This window comes from Trifolium pratense, linkage group LG7 (genome assembly GCF_020283565.1).
Source record: "Trifolium pratense cultivar HEN17-A07 linkage group LG7, ARS_RC_1.1, whole genome shotgun sequence".
In the NCBI taxonomy this organism is placed as follows: domain Eukaryota; kingdom Viridiplantae; phylum Streptophyta; class Magnoliopsida; order Fabales; family Fabaceae; genus Trifolium; species Trifolium pratense.
This window is the reverse complement of record NC_060065.1, coordinates 46,056,069-46,078,247: the sequence shown is the minus strand read 5'-3', so window position 1 is coordinate 46,078,247 and position 22,179 is coordinate 46,056,069. Positions and strand designations below refer to the sequence as shown.

Here is a 22,179-nt window from a genome sequence, read left to right as displayed (position 1 = left end):
CTCTGTTTTGCCGTTTCAGGCGGAAAAAGCTGTGCCTGAAACGTAATTCTTTACGCCTGAGGCGGAAATTCTGTGCCTCAGGCGGAAAACGTTACTTTTGATCATTTTTATAAAAAGGAAACATCAGATCTGGATCATTATCGAATTTGAAACACTGAGAACAGCATTTGGAGCGATTTTGGAGGATCAAGAGCGACCAAGCAAGGATTCAAGTGTGGAAACACATCAAGATTCTTCTTGTAATTATGCTTTCTTTCATTTTATTTGATGTAATTTCTGAATTTGCAATGTCTAGCTAAATTCTCATGATTGGTCCTTAGGTGATTCTAATTACTTTTGATCTTGAACTATGTGATTGTCATATGATATGATTAATGAATTACGAAGTTAGTTTCTATTGATTGTTCTTTGTGCTTAATGCTTTGTATGAATTCGCGACTTATATGATGATTGCAATGATTTGTTTTACTATGACGATAGGAATAACTCATCGATCTAGGAACGATTGATCAATTAATTTTCACTTAAGAAATTTTGGATTGTTAATTGAGATTAAAAGATTAAAGGTTGTAAACCTCAATTGATCATAGATTACCTAAGACATTAGGAATCGATGATCAAGGGAGAGGATTATGTTACCAAGACATTGGGCATAATCATTTTTGATTTAATCTAATCATGAAACTAATTTGAATAATTCGTTATCATACATGGCGTTACCAAGAGAAATAGTAATTAGATGACCCAAAAAGGACCAATCGCTTTTCTTACATCAATCTAAACACCAAAGAAATTCTAAAGTTTTAAAATTTAAACTTGAAACCAAACAAGAACCCCCTTTTTACAATTTATGTCAATTTACATGAGTATGTTTTCAATTTACAATTGATTTACAACAATCCCTGCGGAGAGAACGATTTTATTATACTACTTGACGGCTATTTAGTACACTTGCTAAATTTTCATCAATGACCTAACTGTCCTTTCTGGTGCACACACAATAGGCCAAGCAGAATGTCAATTTTTCCGAACTCGAATTTACAATGAAACCAACATTGACACAAACTTTGCAACTTCAAGAAAAACAAATTGTCCTGTTTCTGGTGGTGACATTAATTTAGCACCTCTTGATTCTCTTACTCCAACTACATTTGACAACAATTACTATAATGACCTTATTGCTAATAAAGGACTTTTACATTCTGATCAAGTTCTTTTCAATGGTGTTGGTTCTCAAGTTTCTTTGGTTAGGACTTATAGTAGAAATAGTATTGCTTTTAGAAGAGACTTTGCTGCTGCTATGGTGAAGATGAGTAGAATTAGTCCTCTCACCGGGACAAATGGGGAGATAAGAAAGAATTGTAGACTTGTGAATTAATTTTTCATGAGTTGGAGGGCTTATTAGCAATTAAATAAATATTGTGTTAAAGGTTTATGAGAAATTGATTAATTATAGAGGGTCAAACTTGAAAAGGTTGACTTAGTAAAAAAAAGGTTATAAAAGGTTTACTTGATCTTAGACACTAATGTTGAGGTTTTTTTTTAAAAAAAATAAAAAATTATTTTGATAATATTAATATTCGTAGTTCCACAAAATACATGAAAGTGGTACTTTTTTATGTTGGATTCAAATCATCTTGCATTGTTTTTTTTTTTTAAAGGCAAATCTTGCATCGTGTTACTTTTCTAAGTTTACTAGGTACATACCCGTGCGTATGCACGGGACGCGCCTTCGGCGCGTTATAACGCGTCGAGACGTTAGGTCGTAAGGCGTTTTCGGCGCATTAAGAAGTTGGTTTCAACGAAATTAATTTTATAAACAGAAAGAATTAGTTGATTTAAATTGTTGTGTTATAATTAATTAACACAACAATCAATTTAATTAGTTTATTAAAAAGTGTATCAATGTAACAAAAATTCAAAATATTGTTGCTTTACTGATAAATATGATCATTTAAAAAAAAATTAATAGTTAAAATTGTTAATTTCTTTATCGTTAAACATGAAGGAGAAAGAGTGCAATGTGTTTTTTTTTTAAGCAAGAAGGAGTGTGATGTTACCAGTTTTGTTTCTTCCTGTTGTAGGAGAGAGGAGAAGTAGCTACTGCAAAAATGTTTTAGAGTGAGACTTTAACCGCAACAACTCACATCATGTGAGAAATTTTAATCTTATAATAAAAAGTCATATTTTGACTATATATGTCATCATATTTCAATTCTAGTTTATAATAATACATTTATATATGTGAAAAAACTTATATAAATTAATAAACTTAAACTACTGAAAAAGTTAATAAATTTATAATTTAATCAAAGTAAAATTAAAATGACAAAGGAAAGAAGAATGAATGAAAGGGAGAGAAAGAAACCTTACCTAGTATTCGCAGATTTTTTTCCAAAGATAGAATGAATGGTTAGGTAAATATACAATGAAAATGGTAAAATAAAATCATCTCCTTTTTGCACCATAGCTTCTAATGTTGATGGGAAGCCACAACAACATTTAATCAAACACATGGTGCATGTGTATATAGAAAATGAAAGTGATGAGTAAAACAAATAAACAAAACAGAAAAATAAAATAAATAAAGAACAACAACAACAACAACTAAATTCAGGTTTGATAACTCTTTTCTAAATTCTGATTCAAAATTGAAAATAACAAAGAAAGAAAAATCAAATACCTAGAAGGAAGAATAATGAAGATGATTGTAGAGAAAATCAAATACCCATGTAGTTCTTCTTCTACTTTGATGGATCTTCTTCTTTCTCTCATGTAGAACAAAGCTTTGATTTCTTCAACACAAAATAATGAACGAAAAAATTGAAACAACAAACAAACTTAGTTTTATCAAAAAACAAACAAAAAAAATGTGAAAACGTAACCGGTTCTATCATGGATCTTCTTTTTACCGTCTCCCGCATCTATGTTTTCTTTCTCCATAACAAATCTAGCGATGCAAGAGATGAAGAATGAGAAGTGAGAAGAATGAGAAGAAAGAGAGAGATGTTTACTGTAAAGAGAGATGCAAGACAGATTTGAGTTTTTTTTTCTTTGATAAAGAGAGAGAGATTTGAGTTAAAATTCAAATTAAAGTGCTTTGGACAGTGTGTAGATATCATGTGAAATTCCAAGATTGCACAAAGTCTTGCCCTTGAACCAAAAAATTGTTAGTGTAAGTGAAGGGCAAATAAGTCAAGACTCAAAAAAGTGTGTTAGAATGAATTAGAGAATTTTAGGCCAAATATTCCAAATATGCCCTTAAATGAAGGAGGAAAAAAAATGAAAAAAAAAGTGCCTAAAGGGCAAAATCGATTTTTTGGTATCATCTTTCTTTCTTATATTTATAGTAGATGTTTCCATACTATTTTCTCAACACTTGTTTCTCAAATGCGCGCCATTCCAATTTATTATCTTTATTTCTTCAAAATGCCATCATGTATTATTTCTTTAATTGAATCCTTATTTAAAAAATTCATTTGAGAAGGGAGTGAGAAATCGAGAAAATACATTGGATAAAATGGGGGAGTACATTTGTAAACCAAAAGAATCGGGTGGGCTGGGGATTCAGAATTAAAACTATTTAATTTAGCTTTATTAGGCAAGTGGGGTTGGCGCTTGAAAACGGAACCAAAACGCTTTGTGGTACTTTTGTAGGACCAAGCGCTTATCACTACACCAAAAGCAATTGTTGTTAGTGAAGGCGCAACTTAATATACTTATAATATAGAGTTCTTTAAGGGACTGCGCCTAAATGTCATGAGTTGAGATGTTAAGCCAGTCGAATCCTAAGGATGACGATGGATTAATTCCAACAATCTCCCCCCCAGTGTTAACTGGGTGATTCGAACCCATGACCTTGCTCTAATACCACTTGTAGGACCAAGTGTTTACCACTATACACTAACAACAATTGTTGTTAGTGAAGGCACAACTTAATATACTTATAATATAGAGTTCTTTATGGGGTTGCGCCTAAGTGCCGTGAGAAACCCAAAACCACAGTCTTCTCACACGATCGTTCCGATGAACCACTGTACCGACGAACCCAGAAAATTGAAACCTGGAAATACCCTCGTCACACTTCACCGTTTCGACAAACTTGCCATCTCCATTGTTCCTCTCTTCACTTCAATGTTCCGACGAACTCGCCGTCTCCATTGTTCCTCTCTTTAGTCACTCTTCATCATCATTCCTCTCTTTATTGAGCCCTCCATTGTTCACCATCAACTGTTAAACGCTCTTCTCTCCATCATTCCCCAAAACTCGTTAAACCTTAAATCTCAAATTGAATGATTGTTACCATTGTTGAAGACTTGAAGGAGGTAAATATTTTTCGTTTTCTTATATCCATTTTATCCCCATTTATTTTATTTTTTTGTTGATGACTTTTACATTTTAGATTTTTCTGTTGTTGAAAGTGAGTTTGGATTTTTGTTACTTCATATATATTGTTATACTTTAAATTCCTTCCCAGTTTATAATAATGGATTGCGTGAATATTTTCTGTGATGATACAGCTGCTTAGAATCTAGGTTGTTTTGTGGTAGTACTTTTATCATGCAATGGTGGTTGAAAATTCTAAGAAAAGAGATACTCGTTTCGTCTTTTTTATAAGGAACAATTTCAAAAAATCGCATAATTAACGAAGCACATTTAACATAGTTATTTTCATTTAATACTCTTATAATTTTAAATTTATTTCATATATACCCTTATTTAATTACTCTTTATTCAACTAACTTACTTATTTTAAAATTTTCTCTCATAATAAATGAGCATAAGTGAAATTGAACATTTAAAACATTTGAAAATTGGTCAAAGTTTCTTATAAAAATGACCAAATTTTTTGCCCTAAGTGTTTCTTATAAAAAAGACTAGAAAGAGTAACTTAATACATTAATTTATATTTATAGGAGTTAAATTGCACTCTAAACCAACACAACGGTTTAGTGTACAAAGCGCTATTAAAGATAGAACATAGAATAACGTCTTAAAAATGTTGTAATTGACATTAGACTTATTATAGCGTCGGCTTTAATAGCGTTTAAAAGTGCTATTAAAGAAGAAAAAAAAAGTTATTGTTGTTTCCGAGGTTCAAAATCGTTAAAAATAATTTTTCAGCCACCGAAGAGATTACTGGACTGAGTCGCGGGTGAATACGCTTTCTTTAAGACGTTTCGCGGCACTGCCCAAAATTGTGCAAGGCAGACGATCAACCACGAAGTCTCCAGGATAAAACAGCCCAGTTCTCTACTGATACCGATAAATACTGCACTGTAGATATCGGGCAAGAATTACACCCTCAAATATGATACTAAAACCATTGCGCTATGATTTTAAGTCCAGTCTAATATGGTGCTATGATCATTCTAATATGGTACTAAGACCATTCAAATCAAAGGGAATATGGTGCAATGACCATTCTTAAATTTGAAGGAACTGTGATACTATGATCACTCTTATAACATAATAATAATACTAATATTAATATTAGTATCTCACATCACACAGAATACACAACAATATATTCTAAACATTCGGTCTAACATAAATCTTTATAGTGTGAATAACCAAGAAAAAAAATCATGTAATGAGTCTGGTTTATTCATTCTAACTTTAAATGATACTTTCACTTTAAAAATGTTTTGTGTTAATCAAAACAAACTCACTGCAACTAGATTTTTGTAACAATAATATGTGTGTAGTATAACCTAGATCAGTCGAATCATTAAAACAATTGAGCACTGAGAGAAAGTAACAAACAAGTTACTCATGAAGATACTTACATCACCACCAACCATGACTTTAACATGAGATTAACTAACCTGAGAGAAGGTTTCTATAAGCAAGTCCTTTTCAAGACAATGAAGGCCTCCCCCTTGATATCACGTGAAGCTTGAAGTAGAAAAAGGATTTGCATATTTTGGTGATTTTGGGAACGTGGAGTTCATTGTTGCTGCCGTCATAAGACTTACTCCTTACTAATTATGAATTAGGCTTAACCCTTCTATCCTATTTTTTTTTCATAAAGATTTAACACTTTTGTAATTAAAAAAAAATAACATTTGCTTCTTTAATGATAACACGTCCTTAATAATAGGAAGTAAAACTGCCACCCACTAGTTTCCTATAAGATTGAGATCATGCTCATGACTCAGTAAAAGGTGATGTGGCCGAATATTAAGCAACACATGCTCTAAATATCTACTACTCTTATTGACAACATAAGTCTACTCTAATTATTTTTATTCTCAAAATAGACATTAGTATATAATACATACTAATATGTTCTAGTATCCGATATGGGACTCAATATTTTATTTTCAATTCACATAATATTGTGCTATTTGTTCCAACAGTTATAGTAATCTTTTTCTTGTGTAGTGATAAGCTCAAATCTTTTTCACTAAACTAATACTTATATTCAACTAAACTATAGTTTTTGGTGGACAAAAATAAATTAATATAGCACTAATCTTTAGTTCACGTTCAAACATTCATGTCGAACCGCGAGCCATAATGGAATAAAATGCAGAATTGCACATGACAGATCTTGAACAGGTGTGTGTGTTCTTTGACTGTTAGCTAACAATTCATTAGTTAATGTCATTTTAAAGAAGGGTAATGCTAAACGTGTCTAAGTCACTTGTCAATTTTTTTTATTTATTTTTATGGAAAATGATAAAGAGTTCTCCGGGGTACTGATTAAGCATGTTAAAATAGAAATTATGTCTCGAACTACATGCGTTCGATGCCTCAAAAGTACAAAAAGTTGTCGTTTCAATATAAAGTTTATATTTTATTTCCTTTTTAGGTATGCTTAACAAGTGCCCCAGGGACACTGTTTAGCATGACCCTATTTTTATTATCAATATGCCAACTTAATCGCATAATTTAATTCTAGTCAGTTTTAAATCAAGTGGTTTCAACCCCTCTCGATTGTAATTATGGAAATTCGAACCGTGATCTTTCTTGACATGTTTAGCGTTAATTAACATTGAATTATCTAACGATTGATTGACATTTATTAAATTTATATTAATAAGAAATTTTCATTTTGAAACTTTGTATTCAATATATTAAAAATGTAAAAAATTATATTTTATACTTTAATTTTTTTTTTAATATGCTATAGATGTAGTTTTCCCATTTTTTATTTCCTTTTTATATACCAATATTTTATATTATTAAAAAAGTACTACAAAATTAATAAAAACTACTTTAATTTCTATAAAAAAATATATATTTGACAAGTGTTTGAAAGACATATTAGCATATGACCATTTAAAGAAGGGTCATGCTAAACAGTGTCCCTAGGGCACTAGTTAAGCATATTAAAAAAGGAAACAAATGATAAAGTTAATGATGAGAGAGAATAACTTTTCACATCATTAAAACATTGAATGCACAATTTACGAGATAAAATTTCTATATTTATATTCTTAACTAGTGCCTCGGGACACTGTTTAGCATTTTCCTTTAAAGAAATATACCATTCATTACGGTACTTATTTTTGGAAATATATTGTAGCGTGTGTCCCTAAAATATTCACACACTCTATTCCTTTTGTCCCCTTTTTGTTAATGTTTCACTATCTTCGAATTTTTTTCTTTTGAAAGATCTTCAATTATTGAGAGTAATAATTCAACTACTCTAATTAATGGGTAACCATCATATTCATCTTTATCTCAAAAAAATTCTCTCCCCGGAATAATCCCAATTTTTTAAAAGAAACTATAAATTAAAAACACATATTGAGCAGACAAATTTGAAAATTAGGAAAATAACTATAAAAAAAGAACTGGGTGTATCCTAAAATTTTGTTGAATAGACACATTAATAGACAAAAATAATTCAAAAATTAAATTCTTTCAAATAATAAAATATAAAAAATAATATGACATTTAATAAAAAAAATTGGTTTTTTCCACTAGTATTCGACTCACTGGACTGGACCGCCTAATTTGGTTCGGGAATCAGTTCTGACATCAAGTGGTTTCAGTTCGCTCCCGATCATAGTTGCAGGTGATCGAACCGTAATCCTCTCTACTAAGTTTAACGTCAATCATCACTAAACTAACTAACTACAAGTATATATGACATTTAATAATTGAATGATGAGTACAAATATTATACTTTTTTCTTTGGGTCAAATGAGAACACATATTATATTCCAACATGCAATGCATGCACCCTACAATTTTTCTATATATCACATAATCTTTCATATGCTTCTTCATTCACAACTCACACTTTCCTTTGCTTTTCTCCATTGGAATAGCTCCAAGCTAGATATACTTTTAGATTTAATATATGGCTACCTTTATTAAATTCTTTGTTACACTCTCTATTCTAGTTTCTCTCTTAGCTTGTTCTACCAATGCACAACTTATTAGTAACTTCTATGGCAAAACTTGTCCATCCCTCGAAACCATTGTGCGCAATGAAATGATCAAAGCTATTAGAAATGAAGCTAGGATTGGTGCTTCTATACTTCGTTTGTTCTTCCATGATTGCTTTGTCAATGTAAGTATATATCATTTATTTAATTATTTGATGCATCATGCATTATATATTATTTTACTTTAAATTGTTCTCACATTCTAACTAGCATCTTTATTATTAGTCAGTTCTATTATATATTTACCTTATAATTTTGGCGAAATGAGTTTGTGGAGAAATGTTATTTTAACATCAAAACTTTGATGTTGAATATTATAGTGTTCTTTGATTATTGTGTATATTTTTAAAATGTTTGTCAGTTTCAAAAGATAAGAAAAAGTAAAAGATATGTAGAAACAGACATATGGTGTATATATTTTGATATTTAAATAATATAATTAACATTTATAGAATTGGTGTTTTGCCAACTTTATCATAATGTTGAAAGCAAACCCTATTTTAAAGAGAGCTCCATCACAATCTGTTTGGTTTGAGATCATCCATCTCTACATTGTTTTTTCTTCTTTTTATTGAGCTATATATAAGTGGTTCACGTAGATCTAATCTTTATTTCGTTTTATCGGTTTTTACGTTGTTTCTGTGTGACATTGTTTTATTCATTGTCTTAATGTAGGTTTTTTGAGTTTATGTCTTACCGCGGTGTTTATTTGATCGATGACATAAGTTTCAATATTACATATTGAGAAACGTTAATATTTCAATCACTTTGATTTTATCATATTTGTAGATATTTTGTCATTTTATACTATTAAGTCAGGTGCTACAAAATTGTTTGCATATTCATCTTTTAAGTTTAACAACATTTAATTTGTGTTGTTTTTAAAGTATCATACCAATTTAAATATTTTCTTTTAGAAGAAAAATTATTAATTGAGTATGAAACAGAAGTTTATTTTTTATATATTTTTTTCAAAAAGAAATGGACATTGTTATCATAAATTTTTAACATCAAACATTGAACTACTCTATAATGAGGTTAAAGTAATAAATACTATATATGTATATGTATATAAATAAATTATAGTACGTATTATAGTCACGGGCTAGACTACAGTGACTATTTTTTATATATAAGTAACAGCCACGGGAAATATTATATATTCTTAAAATCTTAAAAAAATTACATTAACATGTGAGTTTTGTTTCTGTGTTTATTTTGGTAGGGATGTGATGCGTCTGTACTATTGGATGACACTGGCACATTTGTCGGTGAGAAAAATGCCGGACCTAATAAAAACTCTGCTAGGGGTTTTGAAGTGATTGATACTATTAAAACCAAAGTTGAAGCTGCTTGCAAATCCAAAGTTTCTTGTGCGGATATTCTTGCACTTGCAACTAGAGACGGAATAGCCTTGGTGAGTGAGACTCAATTTTCAATTTTAAGAGATATATCTTTTTGGAAGTATATGTGTCATTTTATAATCGTACTTTAACCGAGTGTGGGTGCGAGTTTGGGTTTTTCCCCGATATAAAATTTAGGGGATGGAAATGTTGATATATATTCCCAAAATCGCCTTGTTAGCAAAAATTATATTTTTAATTATATACAAAACTTATTCATTTTATTTAATTATATACTATAATCTTAATCTCCTTTTAATAAAAAAAAAATATAACTTTAATATATTTTTATTGAAGATAGAGATGCAATCCATCTAGATATACAATTACGAGGTAAGAAAAACCCACCTTCGTTGAGGGCAAGGGTGGGTGGGTGATGATATTATAATTTATAAACCGTTGCCATATTTTCTTTTGAGAGGAGATTATAATTTATAAATCATTGTTTTAAATCATTGTTTTAAATCATGTCAACTTCATGTTTATTTTTCCTATCATGTCAATTTTGGCATGGGCTTGTTTTCAAACCATGTCCCTCACTCTATGTTTTTAAATTGTTCTCACATATAATTGATCACAAATTCATGTCAACTCTTGTTATTGTTATGGGCTCCTCCATTTAAATATATATCTTGCAATTAAAAATACATCACATAAAACAACAAGATCGAAAAATATTTGACATTAAAAAACACAAGTACCATTACACACAATTAGTCTTTTATCAACCATGTCTCCATCAAAGATCAAAATCAAATCACTCACCATATTCTACTAACTACTAAAAGATTGTAAAAGTAAAAACCAAACTAAAAAATCAAACCAAGTCAATTTGTTACAACTAAGAGAACTGTTGTGCACAAATAGTAACAGAAGGTAATAATAACGAAATTGCAAACAATAAGAACACAAGAAGTTTGATAACGGAGTTCCCCTTAGGTACGTCTCCGGCTGCAGAATTCGCTACAGCTCGTTTCTATTAGATGAAAGAATGAATTAGGGTTTCAGTGTTACAAGCGGTATATATAATATCAATAGAATGACGTAAATACCCCTGCACCATACCGCGGGGGGCTATCGCCCCCCGCACCCCCCTAGCGCCCCCCAAAACATCTGGTCAAAGCCCATATGGATAGTTTTTAGAATATTTCAAATTAACATGTGCCCTTTTTCTTAACAGGGTTATCAAAATCTATTTTAGTAGTACAACATTTGTAATTGTTGGCCATTGTGGCCTGTTAAATCATTCCATTATGCCATAATAATGAGATAGAAAATAGAAAAATATACATTACTTGCTTGCCTCATGACTAATAGCCGTTGTATATAGGGATGTCAAGTCCTTACATTTTAGTGAGTTTTTTTTTTTTTTTTGCAACTATTGACATTTTCGTTAACTTCAATCAAAAGGATAAGGGTTACACGCAGTTACAACAGGATGCTGTCAATCACCGCCACTCTCCACTAAATCTCAAAAAATCACTGATTTCCCATAAGAACCTATCATGTTTTATTATAGTTGCTACAAAGTTTGTGTTCTTTAGTTAATGGTATTATTATGTGAATTCATTTGTTGGATTTCAAGCTAATTATTTAGAAATAAAGAGATATATAAAACATTTAGAATAATCTTCAACATAAATTAACATAATAGAAATTGTGGACCACACAGGCGGGCACGGAACGTGCCCGTCTGGCCGCTAGTTTTGTATAATGCACTTATGACGTTGAAATAAAGAATTTCATTGAATCTCTCCTTTTATTTGTACATGAATTTTACTCTCTTATTATACAAAAGAAAAAAAAAAAGCACAACAATCAAATAATTCGCTTCGCTCCGCTAGCTCAGCTCCGGGCCGCCCCCAGCCTCTTCGTGATGCATATATGAACCATACTCAACAAGAACCATTGTTTGAATTTGAATTCTTGCTAGAACTAACATTAATCAAATTTTACTAACAGCCAAAATCAAAATTACTAAAGTCTCGCTTCTCTGTATTGAAATGTATGTTAACGTCAATAAAATAACAGTGTCACTAATAATTATTTTAAATTTTGTTGCTTTAAAATACAATATCAAATCCTTACCATTAAACTGATATTCTTTTACAACAAATTAGAATACATAACTATTAGAATTTGAGAGGCCTATACTCAACCACAAAAGCTAGCTTGAGAGTTGAAGTTTGCACTACACTTATAAAGGCTATCTTTGTCATATCTCTAGCCAATGTGGGACTTCTAACACACCCCCTCACGTCCAGAACTGAACAAGCGGAACGTGGGATCAACAACAACGGGTGGCCCAAATATAGGAGGTCTCCACAACAAACAACAAATGGATCTAGGATAGGCTCTGATACCATATTAGAATTTGAGAGGCCTATACTCCACCACAAAAGCTAGCTTGAGAGTTGAGGTTTGCACTACACTTATAAAGGCTATCTTTGCCATATCTCTAGCCAATGTGAGACTTCTAACAATAACTAAACGAATACACATCTTATTTGAATATATATATATATATATACTCCCTCCGTCCCAAAATATAAGCAAAAGTTGGTCAACAAAAGTGGATGTATTTGGTCCAAATCTTTAACCAAATACATCAAGTTTATTTGACCCACTTTTGCTTATATTTTGGGACGTAGGGAGTATATATATATATATATATATATATATATATATATATATATATATACATACCTGTACACTGTTGAGGTGAATGATTTCGATAAACTTTTGTCTTACGATGTTTAAATTATTTTTTATTTATAGCTTGGAGGACCCTCATGGACAGTACCACTTGGAAGAAGAGATGCAAGAACAGCAAGTCAAAGTGCAGCCAACAGTCAAATTCCTGGACCATCATCCGATCTTGCAACTCTCACTAAAATGTTTAAAGACAAAGGTCTAACATTAAATGACCTTACTGTCCTTTCTGGTGCACACACCATAGGTCAAACAGAATGTCAATTTTTCCGAACTCGCATATACAATGAAGCCAACATTGACACAAACTTTGCCACCTTAAGAAAAAGAAATTGTCCTACCTCTGGTGGTGACACCAACTTAGCACCTCTTGATTCTGTCACTCCAACCAAGTTTGACAACAATTACTATAATGACCTTATTGCTAAAAAAGGACTTCTTCATTCTGACCAAGTTCTTTTCAATGGTGTTGGTTCTCAAGTTTCTTTGGTTAAGACTTATAGTACTAATGGTAATGCTTTTGCTAGAGATTTTGCTGCTGCTATGGTGAAATTGAGTAAAATTAGTCCTCTCACCGGGATTAAAGGAGAGATTAGAAAGAACTGCAGGTTTATCAATTGATTTTGAGAATTCTTCAGTACACATCTTATTTGATTATGTATCGGTACACTGTTAAAATGAATAATTTTGATATGTTCACAAATAGTGTTTATTAATGTTTGTACCTATCAGAATTATCCACCTCAACAGTATACTAGCTAGTACATATCCAAATAAAATATGCACTTGAGTGTTCACCATTTGTTTTGTTTTTTTTATGTAATTTGGTGGGGCTAATAGTCAGAGGGCATGTCAGCAATTTAATAAATATTTGTGTCGGAGATTATTCAGAGATTGATTAATTCAGGATCAAAGTCATAATGTTTGACAAGATCAATTGGACACACTGGCAATTGTAGTATTAATGTTGATGCTGGTGCTTCTCAAATATGAATGTTTGTATATCCACAAATACATTCATGTTGTTATATGTATGTTGCTTGTCTTAAATAATGAATGGGGGGAATAAACCAAACCCACCAAAACAAGATTAACGAAAGCGATAATTAGACAAACCAACTCTATCTCTAAAGAAACTCTCTCTAGAGCAACTTGATAATTGGTTCCACCAGACTAACCCATCAACAAAAAATCCCGCATTAGCTAATCTGTCTGCACAAGTATTTCCTTCTCTATAAATACCTTAAGTATTCAATTAATCTAGAAATGTGAAGTGGATCTTATAAAAAAAACTAGATGGAATAATTTATAAGGCTTAAGTTATCTTCATGCTTTTGCCATTCATGCGATGAGCAAAAGTAGCATATTTAAACTATTAACAAGAGACTTTGATTTCTAGTTTAGTTCTTTTAAGTTGATACTTTATATCTGCATTGAATAAACATGCAAACAAATTTACAAAGAGTTACATAAGCAAGAAGACAAGATCAAATAATACATTTTCTTAAACATTGTATCTTGAATTTTAAATGCTATAAATTCATATTATCGAGTAGTTAACTTTCGATCACTAGATGTGGCTAGGATTAGAGCCCTTTAATCCCACGCAATGCATATCTCAAGTATGACACATCCCATCACATATTGCAAAATTCATAGAGTTCAAATAGTGACTTAGTTGGCTCTTATGCCTATCTAATCTAATAATCTTTGTATTGTACAATCAAAGAATGTTAACATCATATTCATATCACATTATACATGATTTCGTTAAGATACTTCATCACATGATTTCGTTATAAACTTTGTTGAAAATATCATACACAAAATATAGAAAAATAGCATTTTACACTTAAGTTTTTTTTTTTTTTTTACCAAACGTACGAAGTTTTCAACAGTACCGTTTAGTAATGATTAATCTTTATCGAAAAATTTATAGAGTATACAAGATAGATTCTTCCCTTTTGACCGATTTTATTTCATATACTAAAGCCAAAAATTGAACATTTAACCATCTGTTTAAGGAGTTCAAAACTCTTATTACTCGAACAAATTTATTTTCGGTAAGAATCACACTTATATTGCTCCAAACAGTTTAGGTTTAATTAGTCTATTGGTCCCTTAAAGACATTTTAGGTTTTACAATGGTCCCTTAAAGAAAAAAAGGCCCGGATTGATCCCTTAAAGAAAAAAAGGCCCGGATTGGTCCCTTAAAGACATATATGCTTGTCATATTGGTCCTTTCCGTTAAATTTTAACTCCAAATATAACAAAAAATTCCAATGGTTAAAATTCTAAAAATTAATAAGATTTTTGGTAGACCACTTACACTTAATGGCATCCACAATCTAGTCGATTAAAACTAACGTTTTTTGTAAAAAATTGACAGAAAGGACCAATTGAGAAACATATGTGTCTTTAAGGGACCAATCCGGACCTTTTTTTCTTTAAGGGACCATTGTGAAACCTAAAATGTCTTTAAGGGACCAAAAGACTAATTAAGCCAACAGTTTAACCATCACTAACGATTTATAAAAACATATTTTGTCTTCCTCTCTCATGTTTCACTCTTACAAATTCTGTCCAAAAGCCACAATTCCTTTAAAGGCAAAAAATTAAAAAAAATTATAAGTGCTCTTTTAATTTAAAAGAAAACAAACTTACACACTTACAATTTAAATAAATTCACGTGAAAATTGAACTAGTACTACTTCCCTTATTCCTGAAACTTTTTCATAATGCATGTAACTCGTTTACGTTGTCAAGAAAATAAACAACTCATTCCACCACTTGGCATGTAAGAAGGTAATGAGATTTTGAGCTTTAACTAAAGAGTGTAATAATAAAATTATAATGCAAAATGAAATTAATGGGTTTTTTATAAGAAAGTTTAGTAAAAAAAAAGTAAAAATAAAAAATGGGCCAAGCAAAGTCTGTAGAAAGGTGTATCCATATGGGCTCCTATATATTTGAGGAGATGGAGTATCTGGATTAGGTGCAAAATAAAGTAGTGACCTCCTTTTGCCACCCTACCAATTATGGGGCGCACCCTACAAAATTACCAAAATACTCTTGTCCGCTACTTAGGTAGCGGACATCCTTCAAAACACTCTACCTTTATAACGCCCACGACTTAAGTAGCGGACATTGTTTTTCAAAAATTTTGATTTTTATAACGTCCGCTACTTAAGTAGCGGAAGCATATTTTGGTAATTTCATAGAGAAATGCTGAAGTTCATCCATTATTTTTTACAAAGGTGTGAATTAGCAACATATATTTTTAAAGGAGTGTTTATATAAATTCCTAGTTTACATCTACTTTTTTTAGAATAATGTTTTAGTAACATGCACCTCAAAGTGTATTCAACTATTTTTTAGTTATAATTTACTAACAGACACCCTATAAAAAATAAATATGTGTAAATAGGAAGCCTCTAATATAGGCCCCTTTGTTTAATGTCCACCCATAGTCCTCACTCTATAAAAAATAAATATGTGTAAATAGGAAGACTCTAATATAGACCCCTTTGTTTAATGTCCACCCATAGTCCACACTAATTACATCAAATAGTGGGTATAAATCACTTATCAATTTTTGCCTCCATTTCAAATTGCACAGCCTCCCTGACTTGAATGTTGGGCGGTGGTTTGAAAATAACATTAGTAGGAAGGTGAATAATAATCAGGAAACGACTTTTTGGAAAGACAAATTGCTAGCTAAATGTGTAGTTCAACCTAAATGATACTAATTCATGTCTTACTAACATGTCATGGTTATCCGTTCCCGTGTTGCTTCCGTTACATCTTAATTTTAATTAGTTTTCACGTCATATATTTTTCTATTTTGCAGTTTTATCGGCCGATTTATTGGAAAGTTTCTGACTTTATTTATCTATTTATATTATTTTTATCGATTCAAATTAATGTTACAATGTCGTCTTTTCAAAAAAGTCAGTATACATTTAAGAGTATCACATCAAAGGCTATTTAGCGCAATTTACTTCACGTTATCAATATTTTCAGCTAATTAATTTTAAATGAACTACGTACTCGCTAATTTATTGAAAAATTTCTCGGTGATATTTGTTTTCTTGTACTCGCTAAATGAAATACATACTTTTATTAATTCCAATTACCTTTTTAGACTGTCGTGTTTCAAAAATCTTCAATACGCATATAAAAGCATTGTTAAATTACTAAATTTTGTTACTTTTGATACAATTATTTTGATTTTTTCTATAATAATGCAACTATATTATTCCATATTACTTATTTCTTTAGGGTTAAATATTTTATTGTCTCTACAACATAGAAATCTTCTAATTTTAGTCCTTAATTTTAATAAGTTTTTTAGTCCCTACAAAATTTCTCTGCACATAATTTTAATCTTTAGTGTTAAGTTAGCATTTTTTAATAATTCTTTTGCAACCTTATTAAAAGAATTATAAAAATTTCCTCCGCAATTGAGTTTTAAATTTGATTTCTAGATTTATTTGTTTTCTTCGTCCCAAAATAATTGTCACATTTTATTACTGCACATTTGAAAAAATACTTTTTAGATTCATTGAAAAAATAATGTATCCAGTCTATACTATTAACTTGATACATTATTTTTTCAATAAACCTAAAAAATAATGTTTTTCTTATAATTATGTGCGGGCAATAATAAAACAGAAAGACAGTTAGTGGGTGTCTATCCGGTAGTATTAATGATTAAACCAGGTGCTTATAAAAAAAAATGATTAAACCAGGTAAATAAATAGTAAACTTTATAAATTAATAATATTAAAAAAATTGAACGATACACATGTTAATAGCTTATTATGAATTAAAATATTTCAAGCACACATAAATCAAACGTAAAAAAATTGAAGGATGCATATTTTAATAATTTATGAATTAAAATATTTGAATCTTGTTAACAAAAAAAAAAAAAAAAAATTTAGGTTGAAAGATTTAATCTATGTTTTGATTTGTTCTGGAACTTGATTGATGATTATATTTATGTAAAGGATATATTTGCAAATATTTAAAAATAATGTTTAAAATAAAAAACTAAATAAAGAAACAAAATCTGCATTAAATGTTTGCCCTTTGTTAACCACATCAGCGGTGTACCGGTACACATTCACATAATGTGTACCGAAGAATTCACCTAATTGATATTCCCTATATTATTACGGCAAATGCTAAATAGTGCCCCCGGGGCACTCTTTAAGCCCTTCAATAGTAAGTTTTTTATAGAATTTTTATCGGAATGCGTAAAGTCAACACATTGAAAATTGTAGTGTTTAACTTTTTGAATAAAAAGTTCCTTTAAATGGAATGCTTAAAGAGTGCCCCGAGGGCACTCGTTAGCAAGACCCTATTATTAATTCTAAATTCTAAATACGGTAACTATTTGAATTATCATGCCTTTTATGGTCAAGCCAATAAATATTATTAACGGAGCTGGACGATATATCAAGAAGTAATATGAAGAATAAATACTTGAGTAATACAATACAAGTAATATTTTTAAAAGTGATTAATTTTCTAAAAAAGGTGATTTTTTTAAATAAAAAATAAAAACCGTAACAATGCCTCTTAGTGCAAATTTATTTTGATGGTTTTTTTTTTACTCATCTTATTTTGATGTTGTAATTATTAAAAATATTTTATTTACAATATAAAAAAATTATTTAGTTATATTTTTTTATCAATCATTATTTAATTATATACTTTTGTTTCTTAGGGGGTGTATTGAATTGTGATTTCATGGGATTTTAAAAGAATTTTGTATGACAAAAAAATCTTGAGGTATTCAATCAAGACTTTTAAAAAAGTTAAATAAATCTTGTGGTATTCAATCAAGAAAAATAAGTTTTTTTTTTCGAGGCAACAAAATCCGTTGGTATTCAATTAGGATTTGTTCCTACTTAAAATGTCTATTGGTATTTCAAAAGTCTACCGATTTTAAATAGATTCTTATTTAGAATGGATTTTGAGAGACTTTTTAGTTGAAAATACACTTGACAGACTTTTTCAACAATCTCACCAAAATGCACAAATTAGCATTTAATAATTTCTATTTTTGCTTCCTTAACAAGTGTTTTAAGGGCACAAGTTAACATTCTCCAAGGTATTGGAAGAAAAATGTTATACTTTTTTTTTTTGGTATTGAAAATAGTTAATCACGAATCATCATGGAACATATCAAGATATAAGGCACATATCATGTACATAATAACTACATTTTGACTCAAATAATTGCACATCTCGATTTTATAGAATGTAATAATTAATTTGCATTGATGTATATTCCTTTTTGATTAGGTGGCTAAAAATTTCAATGAATAAGTGAAGTGTATATCTCTCTATAAATACAGAGACTTATCGATCCTCACGATACAATTCAAATTCATTTCATTAATCTCTATAGTAGTAATTTATACAAGATGAATACTACAAGGAATATTGCTATCACAATGATATTCTTATTATCTTTCTTTATCTTCACATCAGGTTTGAAACTAATAAGTTAATTTACACTTCAATTTTTTTAATTTTTTTTTTACAATAACATTAATTTTATATATTTGTATTGTTTGAATATGTAGATATGTGCATGGCAATAGAAGGAAGAGGACTTACCCCGACTTCCTTCCCTTGTAAAACTGATGAAGACTGTAATTATTTATGTGGAATTCAGAGAGGAAAATGTCTTGGTGGGAAGTGTTCTTGTTTTTCACCACCACCATCTTCTACTAAGAAACATACCTAGCTAGTTTAATACACTATATTACAACTTGAGTATTCAATATTGTTATGCAATAATTTCCTTTATGAATAAAAGATAATACGGAGTATTCTACTATTATTATCATAGTTTTAATTTTTTTTTTCTTCTTTTTTTATTTGCAGAAACATAAGTATCAATGTTTTTCTACTTTTCTATTATTCTCATTTGAATATATATTTTAATGCAATCAATTATAAAATATTTGATATATACCACCAATTTTTAAATAATTATGACTCGATTCATTTTTTATCCTAACCACAAAATACTTTCTTTGACCAATTTTCCCTTATATTTTTGGACAGAGAGACTATATACCAAAAATAATTATAACCCAGTGTAAGAAAATAGATAATCTCTCCAGACACAATTATAAGCAAAAAATACTTTTTAGATTCATTGAAAAAATAATGTATCCAGTCTATACTATTAACTGGATACATTATTTTTTCAATAAACCTAAAAAATAATCTTTTTCTTATAATTATGTGCGGGCAATAATAAAGCAGAAAGACACGTTAGTGTGTGTCTATCCGGTAGTATTAATGATTAAACCAGGTGCTTATAAAAAAAAATGATTAAACCAGGTAAATAAATAGTAAACTTTATAAATTAGTAATATTAAAAAAATTGAACGATACACATGTTAATAGCTTATTATGAATTAAAATATTTCAAGCACACATAAATCAAACGTAAAAAAATTGAAGGATGCATATTTTAATAATTTATTAATTAAAATATTTGAATTTTGTTAACAAAAAAAAAAAGAAAATTTAGGTTGAAAGATTTAATCTTTGTTTTGATTTGTTCTGGAACTTGATTGATGATTATATTTATGTAAAGGATATATTTGCAAATATTTAAAAATAATGTTTAAAAAAAACTTAATAAAGAAATAAAATATGCATTAAATGTTTGCCCTTTGTTAACCACATCAGTGGTGTACCGGTACACATTCACATAATATGTGTACCGAAGAATTCACCTAATTGATATTCCCTATATTATTAATTCTAAATTCTAAATACGGTAACTATTTGAATTATCATGCCTTTTATGGTCAAGCCAATAAATATTATTAATGGAGCTGGACGATATATCAAGAAGTAATATGAAGAATAAATACTTGAGTAATACAATAGAAGTAATATTTTTAAAAGTGATTAATTTTCTAAAAAAGGTGATTTTTTTAAATTTAAAAAAAACCGTAACAATGCCTCTTAGTGCAAATTTATTTTGATGGTTTTTTTTTTACTCAACTTATTTTGATGTTGTAATTATTAAAAATATTTTATTTACAATATAAAAAAATTATTTAGTTATATTTTTTTATCAATCATTATTTAATTATATACTTTTGTTTCTTAGGGGGTGTATTGAATTGTGATATTTTTTTATTTAATTATATTTAGTTATATTTTTTTATCAATCATTATTTAAAAGACTTTTTTATGACAAAAAAATCTTGAGGTATTCAATCAAGACTGTTAAAAAAGTTAAATAAATCTTGTGGTATTCAATCAAGACAAATAAGATTTTTTTTTCAGGACAACAAAATCCGTTGGTATTCAATTAGGATTTGTTCATACTTTTAAAATGTCTATTCATATTCAAAAGTCCACCGATTTTGATGGATTCTTATTTGGAATGGATTTTGAGAGACTTTTTAGTTGAAAATACACTTGACAGACTTTTTCAACAATCTCACCAAAAGTCTTGAGACTTTTTTGAACTCTCCAAGACTTTTTACTTTCATCATCACTGTATCAAATTTCTTCTTCTTTATTACTTTCGCAATACTTTCGCAATTCATCATCACTGCACCCGGTTTTTTCTTCTTTCCTTTGTTCACTTTTTCAACAATCTCCCCAAAAGCCTTGAGAATTTTTCAAACTCTTCAATACTTTTTACTTTCATCATCATTATACCGGTTTTCTTCTTATTCTTCTTCTTTACCTATCAAATATGTTTTTTTGCAAAAAATATTTTAACAAATTCTACATCTTTTTTACAAAGTTTTGATTAATTACACCGGCAAACAATTTTTTTTTGTCATATTCATCTGCTTCTATTTTCCATCAATGGTGGTGGTGATAACCTTTTTATTGGTGATTAGAAACGTTGCACACGTAAAAATGTACAAAACAAAAAAAGAAACATATACGTACAAAAAAATGTAAGGTTTTTTTTTTTAAATCTTTGGATTCCCAAAAAAATATATTTTCTTTTATTAAAATTTATTGATTCTTTTGAAATTTTCCTAATATAAAAAAATTTCCTAATATATATAAAGTGTTATCTGGAAGTTTGGCTACAACTTTTGCAAAATCAGTTGTCACAACTTCCATGTTACTTTCAAAACTCTCAAAAAATTTAGTGGCTAGTTGAACAAGTTGGGGTCGATTAGAAGATGGTTCTACAAAAATCTTTCCAACAGAAGCAAGTGAATTATCATGTTCATTGACCAACTTATCATTGTCACCGACTTGATTCTCAGTTGTTTCATTTTCTACTCCTTCATCAGCTCTCTGGCCATTTGCACGATCTTTGCCAAAAATACCTTGCAACCTCTCAAACTCTTTAAACTCTTTGTTGACATGGTTGCCAACTTTTGGATGTTTCTACGAGAAAGAAATAATTCATCAAATGAATAAACATATCAATAGCAAAAAAAAAAAAAACACACTAGACAAACTACAAGTTCAATAGATACCTCCAAATATTGAGATAAGACTTGACTGTTATCACAGGTGACACACTTTTTTGTGTCATCCCACCCATTGATCTTTTATTGCGACGAACTCTAAATTACCCAAACACCACTCCCTAAGAACCGGAGGGCTAACACAACAAAAAAATTAAAAAATAATAAAAC

General features: G+C 29.7%; 2 protein-coding genes across 2 annotated transcripts; both read left to right on the top strand.

Annotated features, from left to right (window-relative positions):
• Nucleotides 1–964: 964 nt before the first annotated feature.
• Nucleotides 965–1,577, top strand: LOC123896513 (peroxidase-like; the record flags this gene model as incomplete). The annotated part of the gene is made up of 1 exon (XM_045946889.1): nt 965–1,577. A coding segment is annotated over one exon (414 nt), but the record flags the coding sequence as incomplete, so codon positions are not given.
• A 6,595-nt stretch (nt 1,578–8,172) lies between these two features.
• On the top strand, nt 8,173–13,608 carry LOC123900150 (peroxidase P7-like). Its single transcript, XM_045951477.1, has 3 exons — nt 8,173–8,530; nt 9,631–9,822; nt 12,587–13,608. Exons 1-3 carry the CDS (start codon nt 8,318–8,320, stop codon nt 13,139–13,141), a joined length of 960 nt encoding a protein of 319 aa, XP_045807433.1. The 5' UTR covers nt 8,173–8,317; the 3' UTR covers nt 13,142–13,608.
• Nucleotides 13,609–22,179: the final 8,571 nt, after the last annotated feature.

What these genes read in the sequence shown, in the direction of transcription:
- LOC123900150 (XM_045951477.1), top strand. Translation starts at nt 8,318, where the DNA reads ATGGCTACCTTTATTAAATTCTTTGTTACACTCTCTATTCTAGTTTCT. An exon ending in TCCATGATTGCTTTGTCAAT is followed by an intron (nt 8,531 to 9,630) that starts GTAAGTATATAT and finishes TTATTTTGGTAG; the next exon opens with GGATGTGATGCGTCTGTACT. An exon ending in CTAGAGACGGAATAGCCTTG is followed by an intron (nt 9,823 to 12,586) that starts GTGAGTGAGACT and finishes TTTTATTTATAG; the next exon opens with CTTGGAGGACCCTCATGGAC.